Below are 26,404 nucleotides of genomic sequence, written 5' to 3' on the forward strand. Positions count from 1 at the left end.
TCTGGCTTTTTGTTTAGTCTTTTCAACAGGAGGAAAATAATACCCAGCACCTGGCCATCAGCAGTGCAGTTAAAAATCACCTTAGGATGATATGAAATTCAGCAAATTTTTATGTCACTGGATATTTTGGGTCATCTCCCAGTCTAGCTTTGGACATCAAGCGAGGTGTCTTGTTCAGGGTCTGCAGATGACAGAAATGATGAAGTATCTTACAAAAACCTTGATTTAAGCAGATGCAAATAGTGCTCTGACCACATGGAGCTCCCAAATTAAAACACTTTTCACGAATTCTACCCACAGGTGTATAAGCGCAGAAAACTCCTACACGCAAAACCAGCTTCCCAAAGGAAGACAGATTAATCTGATACCTTTTTCTCATAACTGCCTTTTATAAAAGCAAGGAAAATGAGGTAGATATTAATCTATCACGACTTTACAAAAGTAGCTGTTACAATGACATTTGTAATTGTTAGTTTGAGCAGAAGACATGGAGATAAATAGAATTGTTAAGACAGGAAAGGAACTGACTAAAGAGGATATAATACTATGTTGTGCTGTAAGGATAATTACAGGCTTGGAGTGAGATTACCCATCTTGAAAGATCTGTTAGTGGGAATGATTTTATTAAATATTTGCATTAATAATAGGCACCCAAAAGTTTGTGTTTGCTAATGAAATTTGGAGATGATGAAGTTGGCAGGCAACATTTAATCAGTGAAGAATGGGACTCACACAGGGAAAAAAAAAGGAAACCTAGCATAACAGAGATGGGAGGGAAGCAAACACAATAAAATTATAAACCTGGTCTTTTAGAATTAGAGAAGTAACAGAGAAGAATGACTTGGATGTTTATAGCCTGTCTGTGGACAGACATTTGGTACAGATGTGAAAAAGGCAAGTGAGATCTCCTTCTCATTAGAATCTTGGTTGATAGTCCTGGGAATTATTACTATTTCACTAAAGCTTGGTAAGACTTCATCTAAAATCTAGGCCATTTTTGCTCAAGAAAGGTTTAGTCCAACCAGAAGAGAGAAAGATTACATGGATACATAACCTGGTGAACCCAGAGGAAGGATTACAGCAGAGCCAACTGTGCTGGTTCTCTTACTGTTCAAAGCAGAGATGAGGCCAGGGGGTGCTCTGGCTCCCTTTGGACCCTGCACCCTTGGGACCCTGCACCCTGATAAGGGAGGAGTGCACCCCAAGCCAAGATAAGGGAGGAGTGCACCTCATGCACAGTCAGACTGAACCTGGGAGTGCCCCCAGTTCCACCCCACTTAGGTGCAGCTTTGCAAATCACCCTCATGAAGATATCTCTGAGGCAGAATGAGCCTGGTGCTAAAGCAGCACCAGGAGCTGGTGATTCAAAACAAGTAGCAAGAAGGAATATGCTGAAGCTGAAACTTAACCACTGTGTGAAATGTTCCAAAGGAGACTTAAATCTTTAAAAGATACTAAGGGCTAGTAAACTAGAAAGAGGTCAAAGGAAAGTGAAAAAATTATGCCTATTGAGAAGGGCAGTGGTGTCATTATGAGGGGTAAAAACTCCTGGACTCCAATGTCATCCTCTCCACACACACATATTCTATACATTAGAAAATTATAAAGATGCCATGGGACAGCTTGCTTGGGTGACACTGATGCTCTTGTCATCTGGGGCCAGGTCATCTGATCCCAGGTAAAAGGTGCTTTGAAGGTGTGTATTCATGACAATCTCAAGCAATTTGATAAGGAAGTTACAAAAGCTACTATTATGAGAAATAGGGAGAAGCCTTGTCTTCCCCTAGATCCTGTTCATTCTTTCATGAACAGAATACTAAATACTGTGAAGTGTTTCTGTAATATTTATTTTCAGTCTGAAGACAGTTTGTAACATGACAGATACTGTCAAAATGGAGGGTAGGACCAACCCAAACAAACCCTTCTCAGTGAAAGAGATGCATTACTTTAGCTCTAGGGGAGAGATAATATGACAGCAGCCTCCTAACAATAAAACACGGAAGTTTTAAATGCTAAATAAACATTGTATTTGGAATGGCATTGTGATTTTAGAGACACTGTGAAGTAAACCTGCCCAACCCTCTCTTAAAAGTCCAAGAAGCTGAGGCTATCTCCTGTCATTAAAAGATGCCCAGTAAAGTCCATGGCATGGCATCCTTTACCTGCTAACCTAGAAAGATGGGCACCCCTGCCAATGCCATGTTCCTACCACTGTGAAATCCTTTTACCATTGATTTAGTCAGAAGGCTTTGTTCCCTGTTCCTGCAGCAACTGGCTATTCCTCAAGTTTCTTCTATTACAGAAAAACCAAACCTAACTTCATTCAACTTATGCACTTTGTTTGAAAAATGTTTAATTTTTTTAGTGCTGGTGAGCCTCAAGGCCAGAATGAGTTTCTGTGAATTTACCAGGACATTAAATTAATTACTTGATGCATATAACCATTGCCCCTTTTACTTTCTCATTATATCTTGGATTATAATAAGAAACTGATGCCCCAAGTCTTCAAGTCCAAACCAACTTTGTCATACAAATCAACTCATAAAAAAAAACAATCCCAAACCCAAGTCTTCAGCTCCCATTGCATTCACTGCTTTGACAGCTAGAACTCTTTCCATTTTCCCACTAAATTTATTGTGATTCCTTTGGTTTAAACAGTGGTGGGGTTTTTTCTCAGTGACATTTACCCCAATTTACTTACAAAACAATTATATCCTCTCTCAGTTACTGTTTTGCTTGGCTCATCAGCCAAGCTCTTGCACCAAGCGTATCAGACACTTCATGAGGCAAGACTCTCACAGATGCACCAACAGTAAACTGCAAGTTCCAGCATAATTGAACACTGATTGTTTGGTACCACCCTTCCCAGAAGATGTTCCTAGGTTCATAGGAAGGACTGTGGGCAGCTCCTGTAGTTCTGTAGGGTCAGTGGCACAGGGCTGTGCTGCCAGCACTGGGGAATTCAAACCGTGCTGCCAGCAAGCACAGTGAGCCTTCACACCACCAGCAAATGGAGCTCTGAAAGCACACACAGAATTGTTGTTCTTTGGGGTTTTTTTTCTTCCCAGACACTAATGTGTGAGTGACAGCCTCAGTTTACTGTTACAGCACACAGTATATTCTCCCATACATGGCAAGGAGTGACAGACAAGTATTTGAATAATTGATGACTAACCCAGCAATACCTGACTGTTTTCTGGAGTAAATTACAACCTGTTTCCCAGCCAACAGTGGCATGTCACTAACACCCTGCCATCTTGCCTGGCCCCACTGAGGCTTCTAAATACAATATTCTCTTCTCTGACTTCAACTCTACCCACTGTCAGGCTACATTAGGCATAACAAGATCCAGACAGATTCAAGATTAAGCAACTTTTTCATAAAATCCAATTGAGGACTTTCTTACCTTGAGGGTGCAGCGGATATTACATTAACCAGATTGTGCACACTTTCCATGCAAGAACTAAAGGCATATATAGATATATAGGTGTATGTGTGTATATATAGAGAGATAGATATATGTGTGTGTATATATATATATAGGCAGAGTGACTTAATTCTCTTAGGAAATAAGCGGGGGCTTTCTAGATTCCTCCCACCACAGACATCATGATCAAGCTCAGCTAATTGAGACCTTGTGGGGAAAAGGGTGTTCCTTAGCAAGGCCCTCTTTTTCCAGAAGCAATACAGGAGTGCCTCTGTCTAGCGTAGGAAGTCTGTGCAGATCATTAAGGCAGTAATAGTCACGTGGAGAGAGGGGAACCAGGTTTAAAAAGCTCCTTACTGGCTAGGATACATCTTCAGCTCCCAGAAAGGCTGCAGCCCCTGAGTGGTGGAACCAAGAAGGAGCAATCCCCCTTCAGCCACCTTCTCCCCATAGGTAGCAGGGAATGGGACAGAGACACCCCCAGTGCTGTCTGGTGAGTTTGTCAGCAAGATGCCTTCAGGGCTGTGCAGCTGAGAGCAGAGGCTGCCTTATGTCTGAAACAGAGCTAGTCCTTTATTTGCTGTGGGAGAATGGGGGTGCAGACACAAACTCAGGTGAGCTGGGCCTGTCTGGAGGCAGTGCATGGCACAGGGTCTGTGTTTGGTGCATTTGGTGCATGTGGTGCAGTGACTGATGGGTGGTGCAGGGAGGAGGCAGGAGCGCAGCTGCGCACGAGCACGATCCCGTGGGCTGCACTGCACAGGAAAGCAGCTCAGAGGGTACCATGGAATAGTCATGCAGAATTACAGCACGTGTGTCATGGAGTGTCAAAAAGCAGAGAAAAAGTCTTGTGTGGTGTATTGGAAAGAGATGAGGACAAAAAAATCACAGAGTAACCAAAAGAGAATGTATGAGCTGCACAGTCTAAGCACCTAAGTGCTTTAGAGCAGGATAGCCACTGCTCACATACCTCACCCAAATGAAAGCTTTAGGATTCAGGTCAGAGCTTGGATGTTGGAGCTTGAACCAAGTGTTTTTTGTGAAGGAATAAAATCTGTATGTCATAGCTGTCCTGCTAGCATCATTTTAGTCTGTGGCCTAAAGAGAGATGGGGAGGATGCCAATATGTGAACTTTAACTCTGAGGCAATATTCTTTTTCACATTCCAAGTTTGCAGACAAATCTGGTGTTCTTTATGAACTCTGACTCTTTATGTATTACAATATATGTAATAGTGTTTTATCAGCCCTGGCAGAATAAATAAGTATGGTAGTCTGTTAACACCTTCAAGAATCCTCTGTGACTTGACCTGCTCTCACTGATGCCAGGCAGAAGGGAAGCTATTCAATACTGGGGAGAGAAAGCTGGTTTCTGTCTTTTATGGACAAATTTTATTCCCTTAACTGACAAGGAGTGTAGAGTTACTATTCACAGCTGTAACAAGAAAAGCCCTGAAAACCTCTTTCTGCAGCTGTATTTAGCCAACTTCTGACACAAATCACTGTTCTGCCAGCTAATTCTTTGTCCATTTTACATGCAAAAGACTTGGGTTCCATCTGGAATAGCAGCAAATAGCTAATGTCCCACAAATGCCTCAACCTGAGAACTGAATTCTACCAGCCTCCTACTTGCCATGAAAGAAGCTGGGCATCCATCAGCCCTGGCATAGGAGCATTAGCAGTGTCCAGCTTTGCCGTGCCGCCTGCACCCTGCCGGGTTCTGATGTCAAAAGCCCAAAATTCCGTTGTTTAACTAAAGCCACACTAGCAAACAGGGGAGACCAGCCGAGAAAGAAGGGAAGTGGTCAATCCAAGCAGGCTCTACCTGTTGTCTGCTAAGGGCAAATTCAGCTGCCTGGACTAGGGATGCGCGTTTTGCCCGGCGGGAAGCAGCAGCTCCGAGCGCGCCGTAGTGTGTGGCAGGACGGAGGCGACCTGAGCGACTCGGCGGGGAACCAGGGGCGGTGCGGGGCTCGGAGCAGTGCGGGGCACCAGGGGCGGTGCGGGCTCAGGGCAGTGCGGGGCTCGGGTCGGGGCCGGGCGGCGGCCCCAGGTGCGGGGCTCGGAGCAGTGCGGGGCTCCGGGCGGCGGCCCCAGGTGCGGGGCTCGGAGCAGTGCGGGGCTCCGGGCGGCGGCCCCAGGTGCGGGCTCTCCCGGCGGCAGGAGGCGCGGGCAGCCCCGCTCCCCGGGGGCGCCCCGGCGGGCGCGGGCGCCGCGGTCCCCCCTCTCCCGCCTCATTTGCATGGCTCTTATTACGGCCGTGCCTCGCTCCCGCCGCGCTGACAGCGCCGGGCTGAGCGCGGAGTCGCCTCCAGCGGGAAGCGCACTTCCGTTATCTGCGCGCCCCCTCCTCAGCTCGCTCTCTCTGGATGTTTAAGGCGAGGATGAACAAACAGGTCCAGCCCGAGCGCAAAGTGTCGGTGGTGGCCCCCTTGCCGGACCGCGCGGGGCCGCCGCCGCCGCCCAAGAAGGACGTGGAGCTGCTGCTGGTGAAGGAGCACAACGGGGTGCAGTACACCAGCAGCAGCCTCCTGCCCGCCGCCCCCGCGCCGCGCTACGGCACCCAGGACAGAGAGACCTGGGGCAAGAAGATCGACTTCCTCCTCTCCGTCATCGGCTTCGCCGTGGACCTGGCCAACGTCTGGCGATTTCCATACCTCTGCTACAAAAATGGAGGGGGTAAGAGAAGCGCTTGCGAGGTCTTTTTCCCCGGCCCCACAGCCCCGAGAGCGGCATCCCGCTCCTGCTGGCGGGAAGCCGGAGCCGGGCTCGCCCCGCGGTGCCGGGCGCGGTGCCCGGTGCCCGAGGCAGGAGAGCGGCACCGCCGCGCTCCCCAGCGCTCCCCGCTCCTCCCGGGCAGCGCGGACCCGCCGCGGCCCCCAGGGCACCGCGCTGCCCCTTCCCGGCAGCGATCGCTCACACACTCCTCGAAGTTTAACTTAGTTTTTCAGTACAGGCGTATTTGCCTTCTGCTGCCACTCCAGGCTGCCGAACACTTTTTTTCGTTCCCAAAAAATAGCACCCAGAGGAGGGGGGGAAAAAAGGCCAAACCAAAAACGCCCAAGCAGAAAAATTGCATCTAGAAGAGCTAGCGCCAGACCACCGATAGGTTTCGGGGGGGCAGTTTTAATGTAGGATTGTGATTTCTGCCCTCGGTTCTGCAATGTGGGGGTTCTCCCCTCCTCCAAAGTAGGTAGGAGACTTGTTACAAACAAAACCTCACCTCCTGCACAGTTTGGCAATGACAGAAACAAAGAATTACACATAGTAACTATAGTTGGCTCAGATTGTCTGGCGTATCTTCACTAAGACCTGAACTCCATCATCCTCTTTCATCTCCCTAAGTACACCGTGCTGTCAGTGATGACCAAGCTGTGATGGAGTAACACCATCTGCAAGCCGGGCAGGTGCCTGGGGTGCTCTCAAATCACACGCAGAAAGAACAGACCCTGCCTGGCAGATGGAGAACGGTGTGTGAACAGTGAGCCACACAGACAGAACAGAGAGAGAGAAAGCACATTCTGAAAGGTATTCATGTATGGATATAGTGATAGTGTGGTTGCCTGGTGATAAAGGCTAATAGGTCACACTTGTAGCATAAAATAATTGCTTCCTGTGAAAATAGGAATGCAGGATGAATGGGAAAATCCCTATCAAATAACATGGAATTATACCTGTCCTTTGAACTTAGTAGGATATGTGTGCTAATGAAACACTCAGTTGAGCTTGGTAGCTCCAAAACTTCTGAGAGGAGTCAGAAAATCTCTCTGCTCACTACCCAGACAGACTGAAGAAAGTAATTAGTACTGAAAAATAACCTCCATCCTGATTTCGTTATGTCCAAAAATAGCCCAGCCATTCACACTGCAGCAGCACAGTGCTTCAGGAGCCCAGCAGGTCCTGCTGGGGCAGGTGCAGGTGGGGCAGCATCATTCATAGCACTCAGGACAGGTGCACCACTGCCACATCTCCACATCATCTGGCAGTTTTCGGGAAAAGACATTATTCTCCTATCCCACATTGCACAAGGTGACACCCAGAGTGCCTGAACTCTTTTCTATTGTAATTTGGGTCACTTAATTTCCTAACCTGCTTCGCTCATAATTCACTGCCAGCTCAGACACAGAAGGTAACAGTCTGCAACTCTTGTGTTTTGTTTAGCCTCCATGTATTATCTTATGTCAGTTCAGCTAGAAAAAACTGAGTCTTCATTAATACCTTCTGATTCAGATACTTCCAAATGGCAGTGAAGAGAAAGCCAACAGCTACAAGAGGCACATTTCAGTGAAAAGTTTGCAGTAATTCTTCCATATCATCAAAGGTAAAGAGGACCTTTGCTACCAAAGTCTATAGAATGGCCATTACATGGCTATTACTGATACAGAGACCAAACACTCTGGTGTCTTAAAATTTTTCCATCCATTGCCTCTTGTGTTGGACATAGTCAGCTTTAGTCAGTAGAAACTCTTGTAAGAGTTTCAGGCTCTAGAAGAATTTTACTGAGTTTCAAGCCAACTCAGTTCCTTTTTTTTTCGAACTGTGCTTGGGAGCTTGTTTGCTTTATGTGTAAATTTTCCTACGAGACCAAAAAGCATAAGGCAACAGGCAGAGCTGTGGGATATTGTTGGATTTTGTTGAGATCTTTCCAGTCATAAATCGTGGATATTCTTAAATATCAAATATCTCCCCACTGCACCCCACTGCTATTGCATGCAGGAACCTTTCCAGCACTAATTTAACTTTTGCTGCCTCAAAAGGATGACACAATGGGTTTCATATAATTGCTATGCATCCCCATGCAAAAGCTGGTATGTGGATATAGATACAGGGAAGACAATTTCACTATCTTAGTAGTTTTTCCGGACTGCTGAGCAAATTAAAGGGATGAAATCAGAAGTTGTTTTTATACTTGACTAGACTTAACCTATAAAAAATTTTACAGGATGCTCATACTAGGATTACAATTTGCCTTTTGATATTTATAAGGAGCTGCTAGGTAAAGAAGAAACCAACAGAACTGATTAAACTTGATTTGGACAGTATGCATAAAGTAAAGCAGTGGAAGGTAAAAGGTTTCCTTTCCTTTTCCTCCTGCAGTTTCTCTTTATTCTGAAAGCCTCAGCAATTGCTCAGCCTCAGTGACTTAACTAGAGCTGGCTTTGGACAGTCAAACCTGTGGGTTATGAACATGTTATCAGCCTATTGATACAAAATACTCAGTGAAACAGAAGGACAAGCAGCTTACAATGCCCCAAGTCCTGGCTCAGCACAGCTTGCGCCACCTAACAAAAAGAAATTCTGCTATCCAACCAAAAGCTACACCACAAAGGTTCTACAAATGTTCTTAGAATTTGAACAACAACATCAATGACATGGAACTGGTAGAAAATGGTATCTTCCTTTACATTAAAAAAAAAAAAAAAAAAATAAAGTTAGGAGGTTGGCATATGGACTATGCCCTAAAGCTAACTATGATTAATTCAAGATGCCTACAGACACACTAAGGCCCTTTGCATGTTTGTAAAAGTAGGTGGCTCTCAAGAAAGCATGGAAACTTACAAGAACTGAGAAGGAAAATATAAACACACACTGTATTCCCTCATTGAAAGTTGAATTTTACAAGGACATGGATGTATATACACCTCCTTTTTACTAGCCAAGTCCTGGAGTTTCTTTCTTTGATAAACTCCAGGGAAATTTTCTAGGAAAAAAAACAGACATGGAGGCTTTTGATTTGGTCTGGAAGTTCCACTTATACAAAACTCTGATAGTTTACTTTAGTAAGTTTTACTTACACAAGGCATACACCACCCAGTGGCAGATATACAGACATTTTGTTAGGTAACTTCGGAGACAGCACTGGTGGTGGTAACAAAAAGAAACATTTATATTTTAACAAGCTCCCAGTAACAAAAAGCTAGAGAGTAAGAAGCATCCAGCAGAATTAAGACACTGAATGAATAGCCAGAAACATCTGTGTTTTGGGAGTAGCCTGCTGAGAGACCCCAATGGGACTTCTGCACAAAGATAGATGGCAGAATGTAACCCTTCTGTAAACAACTGTAATTTTTGGAATCATTCTTTTGCTATTAAAAAATCCCCAGTCTTTAGTAAGATCTAAAAATCTAGAGCATTTATTTTTCTATATCAGTTACCTACTTTCATAGGATTTGCCTGCCTTACAAGGGCAGACAGATCCAGTGAATGTATTGCAGTGAAATGTGCCACAGAAAGCTTACAGGACAGTTTAGTATGAACAGACTGGAGGAGTTCTTGGAAGCAGGATATGTCCACTGTGTGCTCTAAAGTATTTATCAGGTGATAGGGTAGACTCTGAACAGATGGGGAAAATCTGCAAGCTCCCACTAAGTAGATATGGCAACACTCCAAAAGGGGGAATTCTCAACCATCACCTTGTCAGTCCAGCTGAAAAAAAGACCACAACTTACATGGATTTGACTGCTGCTTGCAGCACAGAGGAAAAGCTCTGTTTGCAGCAGATGGAATAGTTTTTGCACAGTGCATTTGTCACAGTTGCAAAGCAGCAGGGCTTGTCACTGGAGAAATCATCACCTATGGTCATTTGTACTGGCTAATCTTACAAGAGCTGTATCTTGTTATAACCTCCCTGTCAAAAGCACTTTTTAAAAAATTTATTTTTAAGGCAAGATTCTCTAGCTGTTTAACTCTCTCTGTAAGTGGTCAACATCAATGTAGTCCAAAGAATTCTTTATAACACAACCAACATTTGAATTGCTCCCCAGCTCTACAAGAGGCTATAGTGAATTAAAGAAGAAGACTGTTAAAATTATACTCTCATCAAATTAGTGAAAGATTTACCCTGATATTTGGATTACATCTGAAATTTTACTGATGCCAAATGAAGTTGAGTAATGCCTACTATGATTAACTGATGTGCTCACAGTGGGGGAGGATGATGCTCAGTCTTAGTTAACAAGCTATTGTAGTTTTTGTGCAAGACTCTTTCAGTATTAACATTCATTTTTGTTTCCTGTTCCCGCATAGTCATAGGCAGAATTAATATTTCCCACTGAAATTTGGGGAAAAGGAATTTACCAACATAAAGTACTTCTTTTGTGAGCCAAAGTATTTGCAAGGTCAGTCATGTTCAGACTACTCATTAGGAAGCATGTAATTGTCAGATTAGTCACTTGAGACTTACTGTATCATAAGAATCAGATTAAGTTTTTAATGAATTTAAGAATAGTGGCAGATAAATATTTTAACATTACTCTAGCCATCATAATACACACTTTAAATCTCCCTTGCAGCACTATTTTAAAGTGGTTTTAGACCATGGTATTTCCAGAAGAAATTATTTGCTTCAACAGTTTGCCAGCAATCAATACACTTCAGAAGTATCTTATGATTTATCCTAACGCCCCTGTCCTACTCATAGTTCCATCAGCTGTAATGCAGGACTGAGCAATCCACAGCACAGGCACCAAATACAGCAAAAACCACATCCAAATATCCCTGAACAGGCCCAGCACAGAATCAGGAGCCCGGAGTTGTCACACATCGAGAAGGACACACAAAGATGGAGTTGTCACCTCCCACAAGCTGGGAGCCTGGCCACCACAAACTGCACTGAGAGCAAACCCTGCTGCTGACAGCACCTCCTTGTCTTTCTACTGCACTCTGCCTCCTCAGGTTTGCAAAGTGTCTGCCACCAAATTTAATCACTATTTTGGGGAAGAATATTACCTGGCACTTTGCAGTTTAAAGGTGGATGACCTTTGCCTTACAATATCAGAGTTTATACTTCAAAATAGCATTGATGATGATAATAATAAATCAACTTTGAAGTAATCTCACTGCAAAGCCTACGCCAAGAGTTTGACTCATCAGTCAATCAAAGCTCAGATGCAAATCTAGTGATTTTGGTTCCTAAAAAAGGGGTTTTCAATTCCCATTAGCACATCAAACCACTGACCTCAAATAGGTTAAATTGTTATGCTGATCTCTTCACCATGAGCTCTGGGTTCTCAGCCATAGTGTGACATTAGGGACAATGCTCAGCTGTGTGGGGTGGCATTACCTCCTTTCCCAGATCCAGAGGCAGTGTCCAGCTCACAGATGCTCTCTTCCCTTTCCCACTCCATCTCTTCTCTTTCCCTTCCTTGATCAGCCACTAATCACCTGGTGCATGCAGGGCATGGATTCACCCAGGCTCTTCACCACTGGAGCTCATATGCCAGCTGCTCCTCTGAAATTCCCTGTTCTGTTCTGTGTGTTTTGTTGGCTCCACAAAATAAATTTTCAGAACAGGAATTTCTGCATCATACACCTACTACACATGAAGTATTAAGAATAGCTGAGAGGGAAGGACTGAATCTCTCACCCAAATCGTTCATCAATTGTAAACGACTTGTTTCTGACTCTGAGGTATGATACAATGAAATAGAGTATAAATGGCACATTATATAGACCCTCAGCCAAATACCTGCCTGTGCAGAGATGGTATTTGTCCCTCAACAATTCTAGCAACTCCTAGCTTGACAAACTTACAAAGGTCTAGAGATACACTAGTGTAGAGAGGTTCTAGATGAGATCCATAATGTTTAGCTTGATGTTACACATTTGAGGACCATCCTGTGGCTGATGCAGGGCAAGTATTGAGAACTGATCTAAAGAGTGATCCAATCATTTACCAAAACTGATTTTCCAGCTTGACTGCTGTAAAAGAGCTGGTGTGGACCAGCTGACAAAAGCAAAGATACATCTTTCCAAGTACAGTGGATGCACATTTTGATTACCACTTGGAGTGCTTTATTCTAAACTAAGAGGCAGAAAAGACTTCAAGAAATAAACTTAGTTCTGTTTTTAAAAACTTAAAATCCCTGTTTAAGATCTTCCCATCCCCTGCCTCCCCCCCAAGCCCTCTTCATTCTTGCATACCCCTCTCAGTTCTGCCAAGGACCAGAAGTACTGAAATACCCCTGGTAAACCATTTCTGTGCAAGTAAATTCTGCAAGTCACATTAGAGAGCCACCAAAACTGATATTAACTCCTACTGAAAAAAATACAAGACTTTCTTACAGTTTGACCTGGAGACCTGGGTTTGGATACTCATTCAAACTGAAATAGCAAGGACCTGAGCTTTGTGTGTCTGCTTTCTCACTCACATCATCTTAACCTCTGGTAGTAATGGAAAAGAGAAAGGCCAGCTTTGGAGTGTAGCAGCCAACAATCCTTCTTTATTGAAGAAACCAAAATATCTCTGAAGAGACTGAGACATGGTTTGGGGGCAGAATTTTCATTTTTAGGCAAAATACCACAAACCTGTCTGTCAATTCAGTGAATATATGAATACAGCTCCAGCAGCCTAAATATGTTATTTCCAGACAGATACTTCTTCCCCATGCTGAGACCAATATGAAACAGAATACTAATACAACTACTTACACATAAGATCAGGAGGAACATTCATCTTTAGTGAGAGTTCAGATATGCTGTGAGGGGAATGATGGATTAAAATCAGGCAATAAATTACTGAACGTCTTGCTCTGTGTTAAAATGGAAATGAACAGTTTAAAGAATTTTGACAACTTCTGAGGAGCAATATCAAGTAGCTCATGTCTTCATTTTTGCTATGTCTGATGGTAAGCACATCAGCAACTCCCAGTTGTAAAGCCTTTGTCCCAGTTTAACCAATTGATTAAATATTCAAGAACTGTAGTATGGTTCTCTGATATCACTCTGCCCTGTAAACTCCATAGCACTTACACTGCAGTTATTACATGAAGTTTTTAGACACTGTTTTGCCTAACTGCTCTCAACATTATTACAAAATAGTAAACCACAAACAATTCTATACTTGGAGATACATTTATACTAAAGTATTATAATGTAGAAGTCAAGAGACAAATTTAAATGATGCATCTTTGTAAAACAGTTCTGGATCTTTCACTACTACCTCACTCTTAGTACTTTCCATTTTCTTTGTACGCATACAATCATAGAATTCCATAGAATTTGGAAGGGAACTTAAGGATTGTCCAACCCCCCCTGCAATCTTGCATCTGACTCTCTCAACTTTTTGGTTTGAAATGTGACAACAAGAAAAAATTATTATTATTGTTGTTCCTGTTGTCATAATCATTAAAGTTGAAATAAATTATATTAAGGACAAATCCACTGTCACAATCCATTTTCAATTAAGAGTATGTAAGTAATCCAGGAATATCACACTGGTTATAAACCTTGAGTTTTCCTTCCTCAAGGCTTTAGGAGACAAAGGATTCGTGTTAGCAGCCCATTACCCCTGTCTGGAAAACCCATGATTGCCTCCTCCAACTACAACTCCTCAATCATCTGCTTTTCTTCTCCCCACCTTTGTATTAAGTCTTGAACCTTTGATGGAAAGGTTCCACCCTAATTGTGCAGATCTTACATACTGGTGCCAAGTCAGAATAGTTTCAAATGCAAGGCTTTATTGACATTCAAAACTTGGTTTCCTACAGATGGATATCGGAGTCCTTCAGGAAATCAGCACCAAAAGTGCCTAGATCCCTAGATTACTGTTGAGTTATTCCTGTTCTCATGGAAATCCCAGGTAACTGTAGTGTAATTCAGCATCTTAATTTCTGTATAGATTCAACATACTTAATTTTAGCCACAGAGCTTTTGAAACCATTCATCCATAAAGAAGGGAAAAGGAGGTAAGAGGCATGGAAGGAAAACAGTTGATTTCCTTGCCTTGTGACATATTCTTCAATAAAACCATAGGAAAGAACCTCTAAACTACTTATGAAAACTATCCTTTGTTTTATTTTCACTCCTCCTTTCCCCTATTCTCTATTCAAACAAGTTTTGCAATCTTTCCTGAAGCATGACAAAGGTGACAGCACAGAGCAGCACTTTGGGGATCAGGGTTTACCATTCAGAAGCAGAAACTGTCAGCAGGGAGGTCTGGCTGTGTAAGCCATATCCTTCTCTACACTCATTTTAGTCTAAAGCACACTACCAACTTTCCAGTGAGCAGAATTCTGTGATAACACATTACTAAGCAAAATCCAGGCAGGATTGGGCAGGCAGTTGTCTTTTGCCAGTCCATAAATGTTTTTTTTTATGACAAACATTCTGACTGCTGGTATGTAGTAAGACAAGCTACCCTTATTATACAGTAAGTCTTTTTATAGAAGATGGTAATTTTTCCAGTGCTCCTACTCCTTAAGACTTTATGAACACAACCCCTCACTTCCAAAAGCACAAGTGATTGCAGAAGCTGTGTTCTTAATGCAGGTATTAACTGATTGCTACAGTTTGGCTATTATAATTGTCTAAGAATATATGCTAGGCATCCAAAACAGGATCCAACCCTCCCAGACGGGTGGTGTTAGACCACACAGACATGAAGTCTTTCTTAGATCGTTATAAGCCGCTTCCCTAGAACAAACCCAGCATCAGAAGAGCAATACTAGATTGATCCCACCCCACTGAAGTACACAAGAAATGTGATTTCCACAGCAGAGGAATATTACTCCTTTGCAGCCTTTATTTCAGAGCTGGAGAAAGTTATTGCATGATTTGCAAGCCCTGGGTGTCCTGTCTTGCTGCAGCACTCTTGCTAGTCTGAGAAACAGCTTTTGTGGCATTGATGTAGGGGAAGGACTGTGGCTGGGCAATTGCACAGCATCCATCTTTACTGAAGCCTGCAGCACTGTGGGGATGAGCCGATTTCCTGGCCCAACAGCAGCATGGAAGAATGAACCCTCTGCAACTGCCTCACTGACCATCCAAACCACTGTTTCCTTGGGCCAAGTGTATGTACTGAAAAAACATCTGAGTATTGTGCATCTTGGTTTTTGCCAGCTATTTTTAATTTATTCTGCACCTCCTGACATATGTGGGCATGTTTCTCTTCATTGATATTTTAGTTTCTATTTTTCTCTTCTGTAATGAAAGACCTCTTGCAATGTCTATCCTAAAGTATGCCAAAGGTGACAGCACGTTACTGCCTTTAAGATCCATATCTCGAGGGAAAGCATAATACTGATTCCAGGCCTTATGATTCCAGTCAAATTCCAGTTAAATAAAAAAAGAGGAAGAGGCTGGACTTTTTCTGGTATAGGACTCTCTACAGAGTAACGGGAAGCGTTTTTCAGACCACAAGGTGGAGCAATAGATCCTCACAGGTCTTCGGAGATCCCCACCTGATAATTGATGTCACAACATTTATAGGAAAAAATAATCTCTTTCATGGTGGGTCATTCCTTTTAAACACAAAGCTGCCCAGTAATAACAAATATTAGCCGACTGTTCTTGGATTTCTCAATTTATTTTATTTATTAGGATATTATAGGAGTGGCAGCTTTTAGTGGTGCCTAATTCACTGACCACTTGTCAGCATGGCCACAATGACAACAAGGACACAATCTGTTGACAACAAGAGGTTAGCCCTGAACACACCTTTTTTAAAGAAAGTGCAACAATAAAATGGAGATACAATCTCTTCTCCCTAAGGATTGATATAGGAGGAAACAATTTCTCAAATCCTAAATTTAGAAGGTGCTCCAAATACCCTCAAAAGATTCTCCTTTGGGGACAAAACCAAGCTCCACACAGACTTTCATGGATACATTCTACAACTGAAAGATTTCTTTTTTCTTCTTCAATGTTAATGTAACCCACATTTCAGGGGGTTTCAGCATCTTTCCGTCTTGGCAGAGGAATCTTAGTTTCTCAACACAGTAATTTCACAATTAAGTATATTGTACTTACTATGATATTAGAGAGCGTTCAAGGCCAAATGTTACCAAAACACTGAGTTGCAACTCAGCAGCCACCCTCAGAAGTGGCTTGACTCTTAATCAGCATGCAGGGCTGTATCTGCCTACTGATGTGCAGTAACAGTGATGCTTGAAGAAAGCTCCCAAGCTCCTGCCCTCTGACTGAGGGGAGACCAGAGCTGTACAAGGCAGCTCAGTTCTACAACTTACCACAAAACTAATGAATAGTTTGTGCTGTGCAGTGCTTTGTGTCCTTTCAGAAGAGAAATTCAGATGTGTAAATGAGATTATGAGACAGGTGTTAATGAGATCAAAGACAGTCCAGGACTTTGTTTTGGGGAAGAGTTTGATCATTTGCTTCTTTTCTACAGTTTGTTTCTCATGTATGTATGGCTGTACCGCCTCAGTTAAAATCAATAAGTTCTAAACCACATGGGAGGAATCCTGACCCAGCTGAAGTCAATGGGTGATTTTTTTCCATTGACGTCACCAGAGCCAGGATTTAAACCCAAATAACAGTCATCTCTCTTAAGGGCTCCTAAGTAGACAGGATTTCCAGACCAAGAATTATGTGAGAAGCAAAACACAGTAAAGTAATAAAAAACTATCCTGACTAAACTGATACACAAAACTTCCACCAAGTAGTAACTGATATTCACTCAGTACAACAGCTCAGTACTTTACCTGAAAAGCAAACTGTCAGGATTACATAGATGATGGTGATTATTACACAAAATAAATTCACCCTGTGAGAGTTAGACTATGACCTCAGCATTCTCCTATGCTGTGCTCAAGCAACAAAATAAGTTCTATTTTAAGAAGTGCCTTTTACTCTCACAGTTTCATAGGGACAAATGATTTAGGCGAGAATCTCTTTCTAGCTTTCAAGGCTGAAAAGAAAAGCTGGGGAAGCACAAAGTAAATTCAAAACTAAAAGCAAGCAGGCAAATAAAAGGATTGTAGCAGATGATCATACATTTTAAAGTATTCTGGGACCTACTCCATGGTTTTTGAACTTTTGAAATTGGTGGCTATAAGAATATAGTTACTCTCTGGCATAAATTACTGTCTTGACTTTACCCTAACAGAAATAGCCAGAAATCAGCTACCAGGGTCTTCCTAAACAGTCAGAAAATCCTTCATTGACTCATACAAAAGCTGATGACAAAATCACTGTGTTTCACCCTAAATTAAGAGGCTTTTTAAATCTTCAAGATCACCTATATGTTTCTTACTAAACACTGTTTTACAGTCATGATGTATTATGTGTTTAAAGTGGTTTAGAAATACAAAAATGAAAAAATCGTTGTGTGACAAGTTAAAAACACCAGACTCAGCCACAATGATTTATCATAAGGTCTGAGTAATCAGTGAACAAAACTGCCCTGCAATCTGCCCAAGCAAAAGTTTGCACTGTGATGAAACAAGAAGGATTTTGCTTCAAACTCTTAATAGGCCTCTGCTTCATCTTGGCAGGGAGCTATGATGGGCCCTGGGGTAATTTTCACATTCTTCCATGGCATATCAAGCTAGGAGGCCCCATGCAGAATGGCAGTGACAAAGCATGCACTGGACAGCTTGGACTGAGGGGAAAATTGCGGTGCTTGAAGGCTGTTAGGGAAACAGTCCACTAAGAACAAACATAAGGCTCAAGTTGCAAACTTAAAGAAAAGCTTTTGTCCTACTAATTTCCACAGAAGAAGCTGAGTAGTCTAAATGAGACTGAGTTTACCCCTTCAAGCAAATTGATGTCAAGAGAAGTAGTTCTTACAGTCCTCCTGCTGCAGGAGGGATGATATGGAGAGGTTTCACTTTGTGCTCACAATGCCCCAATTCTCAGAGACCCCACCTAATGGCTGGTACACAGAATATTACCAGCACTACCCTGTGCCAAATACAGATTTTTCCCAAAAGGAGAATTTTTCTGTGAAGAGCTTGGTGACAGTTTTTGTGAAATTCCTGTGTTCAGTGCTAACAGAAAGGTACAAAGTAAAGAAGCCACACCCACTTGGAAATTACCATTGCCCAGGCCTTCCAAAATATTAGCACAATCCAACAGTAACTATAATCTTTGATAAGAGTACAATTTTAATTTTTCTAGGCATTTATGCAACCAGTAGCCATGACTGCAATGGCAAATTTGCCAATATCGTTATTAAAAGCACCACACACAGCCATTAAAATTTACAAATAAATTAAAATGGCGCAGCATTTGTCTGCACCATTAAGAAATAAGAAAATATTCTTTACGGCTAGATAACATACTATCATTAACATAATATTCATTTCAAATATGTCTGATATCTGTAGTTCATAATCTAGAAAGTATGTCTAAGAAATATCAGAAAACTGCACATAGTGGTTTTAAGAAAACATGGAGAATGGCTTTATAGTGAATGTAACTTTTTGCCTCTGCTGTAAATCCCTGTTTAAACCTGCATTATATGTAATTTACAGTACAGCTACTCTGCTTCCTTTAGTGGAATCAGAAAGAGCATTCATCCTGAAGGCTTCATTTCTAATGACTGAGAGTAAAACTTAGATTTACTAAAATTCTTATAGATAGGAGTGTTGACTGTCTCACATTTCTGTAATAGACATAGCCCTTTACTGAGAGGAATAATTTAGGGGATTCTGTTAGGCGAGAGTTTGTAAAGATTAAGATAGTACACAAAGTATAATGCAAAGAAAAGTAAATCTCTGATGAAGACTGGAAGTAAAAGGAGTGTTTTGCTTTAGTCTTTGAGTCCAAACATTGAAGTTACAACTTAGAACTGGATTAAACACTAAATGGTGTAAGGCAAGTTTTTAAGAGTATCACAGATTGTTGTCCTTGATTCTTCTTTAGCAGAATGTCAAGGCATTCTCCTCCTATTGGTTTGTACATTAATCTTCTTGAAAGCTGCTTGGCACTTGTCTGGAGCTGATTTAAGATGTCTTGGGCACTTTGTTTTACCCTGGCACAGTTATGAATCTCATGCTGCCTAAAATGGGTACTGCATCCTCCCCAGAGGGTGCTTAACTTGGAGGCTGCTGGCTGGTTCTTATTTTGACAACGTGCAAAAGAAAAGCAGCCTTTAAGAGCAACACCCTCCATCCCAGATGCTGAGAACCAGGAGCTGCCCTGCTGCATGCACAGCACAAAGCACATTTCACACAGGGGCAAGCCTGAGAGTGTTAGAGAGAATAGAAAGCAAGGACCAACCAATACTGCTTAAATGAGGGCTCAACTTCAGAGAACTCATCCAGGCTCTTCTTTATTAAGGTGAAAAACAATTAAGAGATATAAACTTGGCATTCCTGACACATTAAAAGCATAGCTCAAAAAGCAGGTATCATAACGTAAGTAGGTACGAAAATTGACTGCACAGCCCTTCAACCTGCCAACACCAAAACGTACATGCAGGGTGGCAATTTCAGATTGAAAAACACATACCACTATTGCACTTTCATTTATTTGTTTAGTTCACTCCATCTCTATAGATTATAAAAAGAAGGACAACACTTGATTCAAAACTGAAACACAAACAAAACAAAAAGCCACAAAACAAAAGAACACAAGACCAAAAAACCCTCCAAAATCAAACAACCAAATAGCAAAGGATCTGTCTAGTATCTTCCCATCAGGTATGTAAGTTTTTCTGGCTGAAACTCTGGTCTGTGCTAGACAGCAAGTTAGATCAAAGTATCTCACAAGCCATTCTGGCATCACATTCAGATTAATCCATGAATTTTGAAAACATCCATTTTAGTTTACAGCTGACTGAGGAGAAGAAAACCCAACACAAATGAGCATACAAGTCCTCTGAGAAGATGAGAAAACTATGACTAACAGTCTATATCTGAACCAAAGTAGAAGTGTAGTTGCCAAAATCTCCCTGGCACCAATTCTCCCTACACTTAAGAGACAGCTAAGCTGATGAAGTAGTATTTCTTTTTGTGTACATTATGATGTCCCACACATCACAGAAAATATCTTTTCAGTACTTAACAGTTCAAGGAAAACTTATCACATGAGGTTATGCTGTTATGGATCTCATGCTGGAATCTATAAATACCTGCTTATCTTGATCCACAAGCTCACAGAAAATACCTTCTGATACCTTAATTCAAAAGTATTTTTAGCCATGGATGTTCTGCCACCAATAAATCAGGGTACATTTTGACAGGCACCTTGCTCTTGTACATCTGAAGTACAGCCTACACCTCACCTGGGTGGTTTTGTTGATGTGCAATTGCAGGTGAATATATCCTTGTGTCACCCCTAATAGCTGCAAGGTTGGAGAAAAAAGCACTAATAGAACATTCCTATTAATTAAATGCTAGAATACTATTTTCCCCTCTTAATTTAATATCTCTTAAGCTTGCAGTCATGTCTTTTGTGATGCAACTGTGTTCTTCAGGGAGGCATCTGCATGCTGACCCAGTGGTTCTGTACTACACATCTCCCCTGACTAGGACCTCCTGAAGAGTTTGTGAACTATAAAGTTTGCTGGTTTTGGTGCCAATGGTGTTATCTGTCCAGGAGAGGATACTACCACTCCTACATCCCCTGTTCTATTGAGCATTAGCCACAGGGATGGCATAAATAACAGAACATCTACAAGCTGGCTCCACAGTTCAGCTCAATTACTCTCTCATTTCTTGTTTAAGCCAGCCAGGTAGTTAAAAGAGAAAAAGGCACAAAATCAAGATGGTGGATTTGGGCAGGTAGTAGCTAGGTTTTCAGATTGTTACAAACTCCAAGTATTTACTTACCAAACTGAAACTCATCTTATTGCCTTGATCTAGAAACAAAAGATCCAACACCAGTAGTACCTCTGCTATAGAGGCAAAATGTTAAAAGCTAGCACTGCAACCCATGAAGCAGATCTTTGGACTTTCATGGTCACACTCATGGCAAATGATGGAAATTGCTCTTTTCCTAAGCCAGCCACAGTGAATGTTGTGAAGGTCAGCAGCAGGAAGCTCCTGCAAACCTCCAGAGCTCCCACTGCCACACTGTCCCTCTTGGATCAACCTGATTTATATCCTCTCTTACCCACCATGTCTCTTATTTATTCCCTAATTTCCTACCAAAAAACACAGGCCAGAGTTCTGTTCTTGTATGTGCCTGCAATTATCTTTAAACTACACGTTGTTGTAAATGTGAACATTTCATTAATTTATGTAAATAGGACCTTGGCCAATGACTTGGCTGTTATTTATGAATGAATCATGCTGCTCTGAGTGGCTGGATATATTTAGCTCTCATTAATTTGTTCAAAATAGCTACTAATGGGTTTCTTTAGCTCATGACTCTTGTGACAAAAGGCAAAAGGATGATTGGATTTGCGTGGGGAGGGCCTAGGTAACCCTTTCAGTTACTGATCAGTGACCACCTTCTAAATACACTGCACATCAACTTACGTCAAGTGATTTTAAAGCAGTAGCAGGTTAACAGCTCAAGACAAAAAATGCAGGCTTCAGTTGGCCTCAGCCAACAGCACTGAACCATTTCTGGAAACTATTTGTTTTCGCTTTCTTTTGAGTGAAAGGAATGCTGTTAAAACTGCAATTCTGAAAAAACTGAAGGCTTGGAGCCCAAATTGAGAGTAGTAATATAAATAAGCTCAAATCTAACAAAAATTTGTTAGACGGAGTAGCTAAATGTAAAGGCTTCAAGAGAAACATGCCACTCGCTATAGTATAGATCCACTGGTTTCATTATTCAGAAATACTTTCCCTTAAAAATGATTGCATACTTGGAAGATTGTCTTGTATACTTGGAGAGTTATACATGTGTGAAATGCCACTGAAGTTTTTATAGTATGTCATGCAATCTGTTTTGCAGAAAAATGCTATTTTTTACAACTAGAATATCTTGCTAGCTGCTGTCAACATCATCACACAGCTGCTGTTATCATCATCTTGTCTTTGACCTGAGGTTCCCTCATGCTCTTTTGTAGCTCTGACATTTCTTTGCTGTACCACACAGACCCTCATTGCTTTTAATCTCAGGCCAGTAAGGTCTCAGTGTTCCACCCCTTCTTCCAGTTGTCAGCAGCAGGATCCAGCCCCCTCCTTCAGAGGTGCCCTTGGAGGCTGTGCAAGCTTGGTGGCCTGTCTGCTGAGGAGCCAGATAACATCCATGTACTAGAAACACCTGCTTTTCCAATTACCACTTCTACCCAAGGTGATCTTGTACAATCTAGATGTCAAGAACTCTGCATCAGTGATTTTGTTTTTCATTCACAAGAGTCTGCACAGATCAGTTTCCACCCATTTTCCTTGTTGTCCAAGCAAATGTGCTATGTTCTATCAACTGTGTGTTGATATTGTTGGAAGAACTATTTATTCTGAATGAAAAAAAAACAAACCAACAAACAGTGTTATTCAATGTTAATAGAGATATTAGCTTGTATTTCAGTTCACCACATCACAGAGAGATTACCCCAGTGCATGGCTACATGTGATACTATAAAGCAATTATAGGAGATCTCTGCTTTTAGACTTTTGCTGCACAAATACTGGAAACAATCCCATTGGAAAATATACTGCCATATTTGCTCAGAGTTTGTTGTTTTAGCAACACCCCTGCCAGTATAACATTTTGACTAGAAATAACCATGGTAACAAATACAGAAGGCTAACGAGCACAAAGAGTTCAAAATTGTTTCAACTACCCCTGTCCTGGCCTACTTCTTGTATGTGCATCAAAAATCCTTTTAGGATAACCACAGCTGTTTAAAGTGTCTTCTTTCAGCCATTAGTAAATTAATGCTTCTTCCTTTCTGGGATTTAAAAGTGAGATGAGACCTCCTAGTAGGACTGAGAAGAATATTTAGAGCTTTTGCTTCCCACCCCTTAGGATGCTGGGAATGCTTACAAAGAGAGGAAACACCGTGTGTGGATTCTGGTATACCAAATTTAAGAAGTTGCTTTGGCACTGAATACAGGAATGCAAAATCTATCTTGTATTTTGTCCTTCATTAATTAAATGCAATACTTAAAAAAAATATCTGTGTAAGGTTCCACTTGAAGTTTCACATAGATGGTTCTTGTAGAAGCTGAGGGTTTGACCTAACCTAGTTTTGCATAAGACATAGGCTGTCTTAACCCCATATTTGCACTGGTGCCTTAAAGGGACATGTGTGGATCTTGTGAAATCTGTCAGGACAGAGATGCAGCAGTTCACAACAGCCTGAGGCCAACCTGTGGCTTTCAAGCTGCAAGTGACTCAGAAGAGAGTCAAGTACAGCTCTTGCACCAGAGCAGTTCTACAGATGTCAATGACTTCAGCTTTTTAGCTGCAGAGGGAATTAGGAACCATTAGGGATTGCTGAAAGCAGTGCAGCCTTTGGGATGCAGCTGTGTGCTCCCACCGAGGGGAGTGGAATGCCCTCGAGTGCGATCGGCGCGTTCCTGCCAAGGCCGCGGTCGCACAGCTCGCCGAGGTAGGGAGGTCTTGGCAGGCTTGAGTGAAGTGTTAGCCAAGCTCTGCTTCCTAAGAGCTCAGCTCTCTGGCCTATCCAAATGTGACACTGGATTCATGCAGTTAAAGCCCTGCAGTTTCTGTGGCTGGTGACACAGGCAGGAGGGACACATGGTGCCACCCTTCCTAGCGCTCTGACCTCCAGACAGCGCAGGCATTAACTGCAAGTGCTCCTGCAGAGGAGGCTGGGCTGTGCTTCAATTCACACCGCTGGATCTAAAGCAACAGGACCACCAGGACTGCCTTGCCTCTGGCCCACACAATGTTCACACAAACAGGACTGTAAAATTCTTCCAAACAGCACCTCTTGCTCATAGGACACTGCTCCTAAACAGCCTAAGACAGAGGCCCTGTGCAGGCCCAGAGTGACACTGGTCAGCTCCCACATGGGCTGTTCACAAGCATTTGCAGACCATTCTATTCTATTTCTGTTTACAAGAATTTGCAGACCATTCTATTCTATATCTATTTCATGGGGAAATTTGAATGGTATTTTGACCATCATTTATTTTTCTTCAAAGGGGCCTTGATCCCAGAGAGGGTTGAGCGAACACCATGAGAATTGATTCTGGATATTGGCAAGGAAAATAAAAGCAAATACAAAAAGATGCTTACAAAAATACCTGACGTTGTTATTTTTTTACCTAACCAGAAGCTGCTAAACAAGAAGTTTCCAGAAAACTCCAAAACATTAAGTCAAACTAATATGACTAAGCACCCTTACTTTGGTATTTATCTCAATTTCAAAATACTTCAATCACTTAGCACCTGAAAAGTAACCCAGCTACGAAACCCTGCCATACTGTGTAACTGCTCTTTGACGAAAATTACACCACACCTTATTAATCCCTTGCGGGGGCAGGGCGGGGGAAGAAAAAAAAGAAAAAAAAGAAAGAAACCTCCTATAACTAAAGCCTGGAATGACTCGCAGCCAAACAGATGACACTTGAGCAAGTATGCCTAAGTGCAGTACACCTCACAGTTCATCTTGAGATTAGTCATACTTTTAAAAACTGAGTATTTTAAACTGGCATTAAATACGTATGTCCACTACACATCTCCAGGTTTAATCTTCTCAAATCCAAATTTCCCTGAATAGGCATCATGTTTTCCACAGCCTCATGACATTAATCAAACATCACTCCCTGCAAACTCCATACCTCCCAAATACAAGCCAGGTTTGTGAGTCAGCTCCACACGCTGTGATATGATCAAAGCAAGACAAGTATGGCACTTCAAAAGCTACTTTGCAGGAAATCTGACAGTAAAACCACCTAAAATAATTTTTTCAGATACTAGATATAGTGAAAGCAATATGTAGTATCCCAGACTGATTTTGCTGAGTAGTTTCAACATTGAACAGAGCTCAGAATTGCAGGGTATTAAGAATCTGATGAATACAAATTTTTTTTTTGCACAGTATTCAAACATACAATAGTTCAACATGGCAATCATAGAAAACAGATTATAAACAACACTAAAATATTACCAAAACCATGTATCATTGATAATGTAGTAGCTTATGCAAATGCAACATTTTACATTACACTCCATCGTGAAGAAGGTTCTTGTCCCCAAAGTGATACAACCAATATATTTCAATATTAATATGTATTCTCAAAGGTTTAAGCTATTTTTTCTGTTGATATACCTTGCCTCTTTCATTGCAAGGTTTCAAATTTCAAATGACTAAACTTATGACTGAATGCTGAATACATTGTCCTTACCATTATGCTACAGCACGTTACTTTTAGAAGTAGATTGGTGGTATGACTAAGAGAGCAGAGTTTGTTTTTCCATTCTATTCTCCAGTATATAGTCAAAATTCCCTTTCTGAGCAGTGATGCAAGGCAGCTTAACACCAGTAATATCTGTGAAAAGCAAGCTCAAAGGTAAAGAAAAAACTATTCAAACTCTTAAAAGCATAACAATAGTTTCAAACATACTTTTTTAACATGCAATTCATTCTGCTTACTGGCATGTTTTAAAAAGATACAGTCATGCTTCCAGATTTTTACCTCCTGTAAGTGTATAAATTTAGGAGCAATACAAATTTATTTCCTTTTACAGGGCAAGTTTTCAAATTACTAAACCAATACAATAGCTTTTAAAGGTTTGCAAAAGTTTGTACCACTTGCTATTACAAGAAATAGTCAAGCTACTGCTGTTTTTTTCTTTTGCTGAAAAATTGAACCATGATATTCACAATCTAGTTTCCTTTTCATAGGTAACTCCTAAGGACATTAGTCAGTTATTCAGTGTATGTAATTACTCTGTCAACTCTCTAGTTATTAAAGCAATCCAATAATGTTTTTCATACAGGCAAGTTTAATATTAATTGAACTTTTCTTGACCAAGCAAGCTGTGCAATGTAATAAAAACTACCCTTTGCTTGTGCCACAAAGCAGAGATCTGTCAGAGCCCACAGTTATTAAACATGACACCAGCTATAATTGCTTTATAGCATCACATGCAGCCATGCACTGGGGCAATCTCTCTGTGATCTGGATCATATGAAATAGCAAAGGAATTTTCAGGTAGTTTCTGCATTAGGTGATCCTTTTGTATTTCAGCTGGCAATACTTTTTATGCTCCAGCAGCTCACACACCAGGATTTTCCCAATGGTGACAGATTCTCAGTGACAGTACAGACTCACAGGACGATGCTCAGCCCTGTGAAGTGCTCCAGGGAGGTGCCAGCAGCCCCAGCTCTGTCCTGCTGCAGCATCAAGGTGCTGTCCTGGGGCCA

General features: G+C 41.7%; 1 protein-coding gene across 1 annotated transcript in view; it reads left to right on the top strand.

Annotated features, from left to right (window-relative positions):
• The first annotated feature begins 3,890 nt into the window (after nt 1-3,890).
• SLC6A2 (solute carrier family 6 member 2) overlaps nt 3,891-26,404 on the top strand; it is a 54,346-nt gene continuing 31,832 nt past the window's right edge. The window contains exons 1-2 of the mRNA XM_058034111.1: nt 3,891-3,920; nt 5,805-6,105. Of these exons, the coding sequence (XP_057890094.1) occupies nt 3,891-3,920; nt 5,805-6,105 (331 nt within the window). The remainder of the gene's footprint in view (nt 3,921-5,804; nt 6,106-26,404) is intronic.

This window comes from Melospiza georgiana, chromosome 14 (assembly GCF_028018845.1).
Source record: "Melospiza georgiana isolate bMelGeo1 chromosome 14, bMelGeo1.pri, whole genome shotgun sequence".
Taxonomy (NCBI): domain Eukaryota; kingdom Metazoa; phylum Chordata; class Aves; order Passeriformes; family Passerellidae; genus Melospiza; species Melospiza georgiana.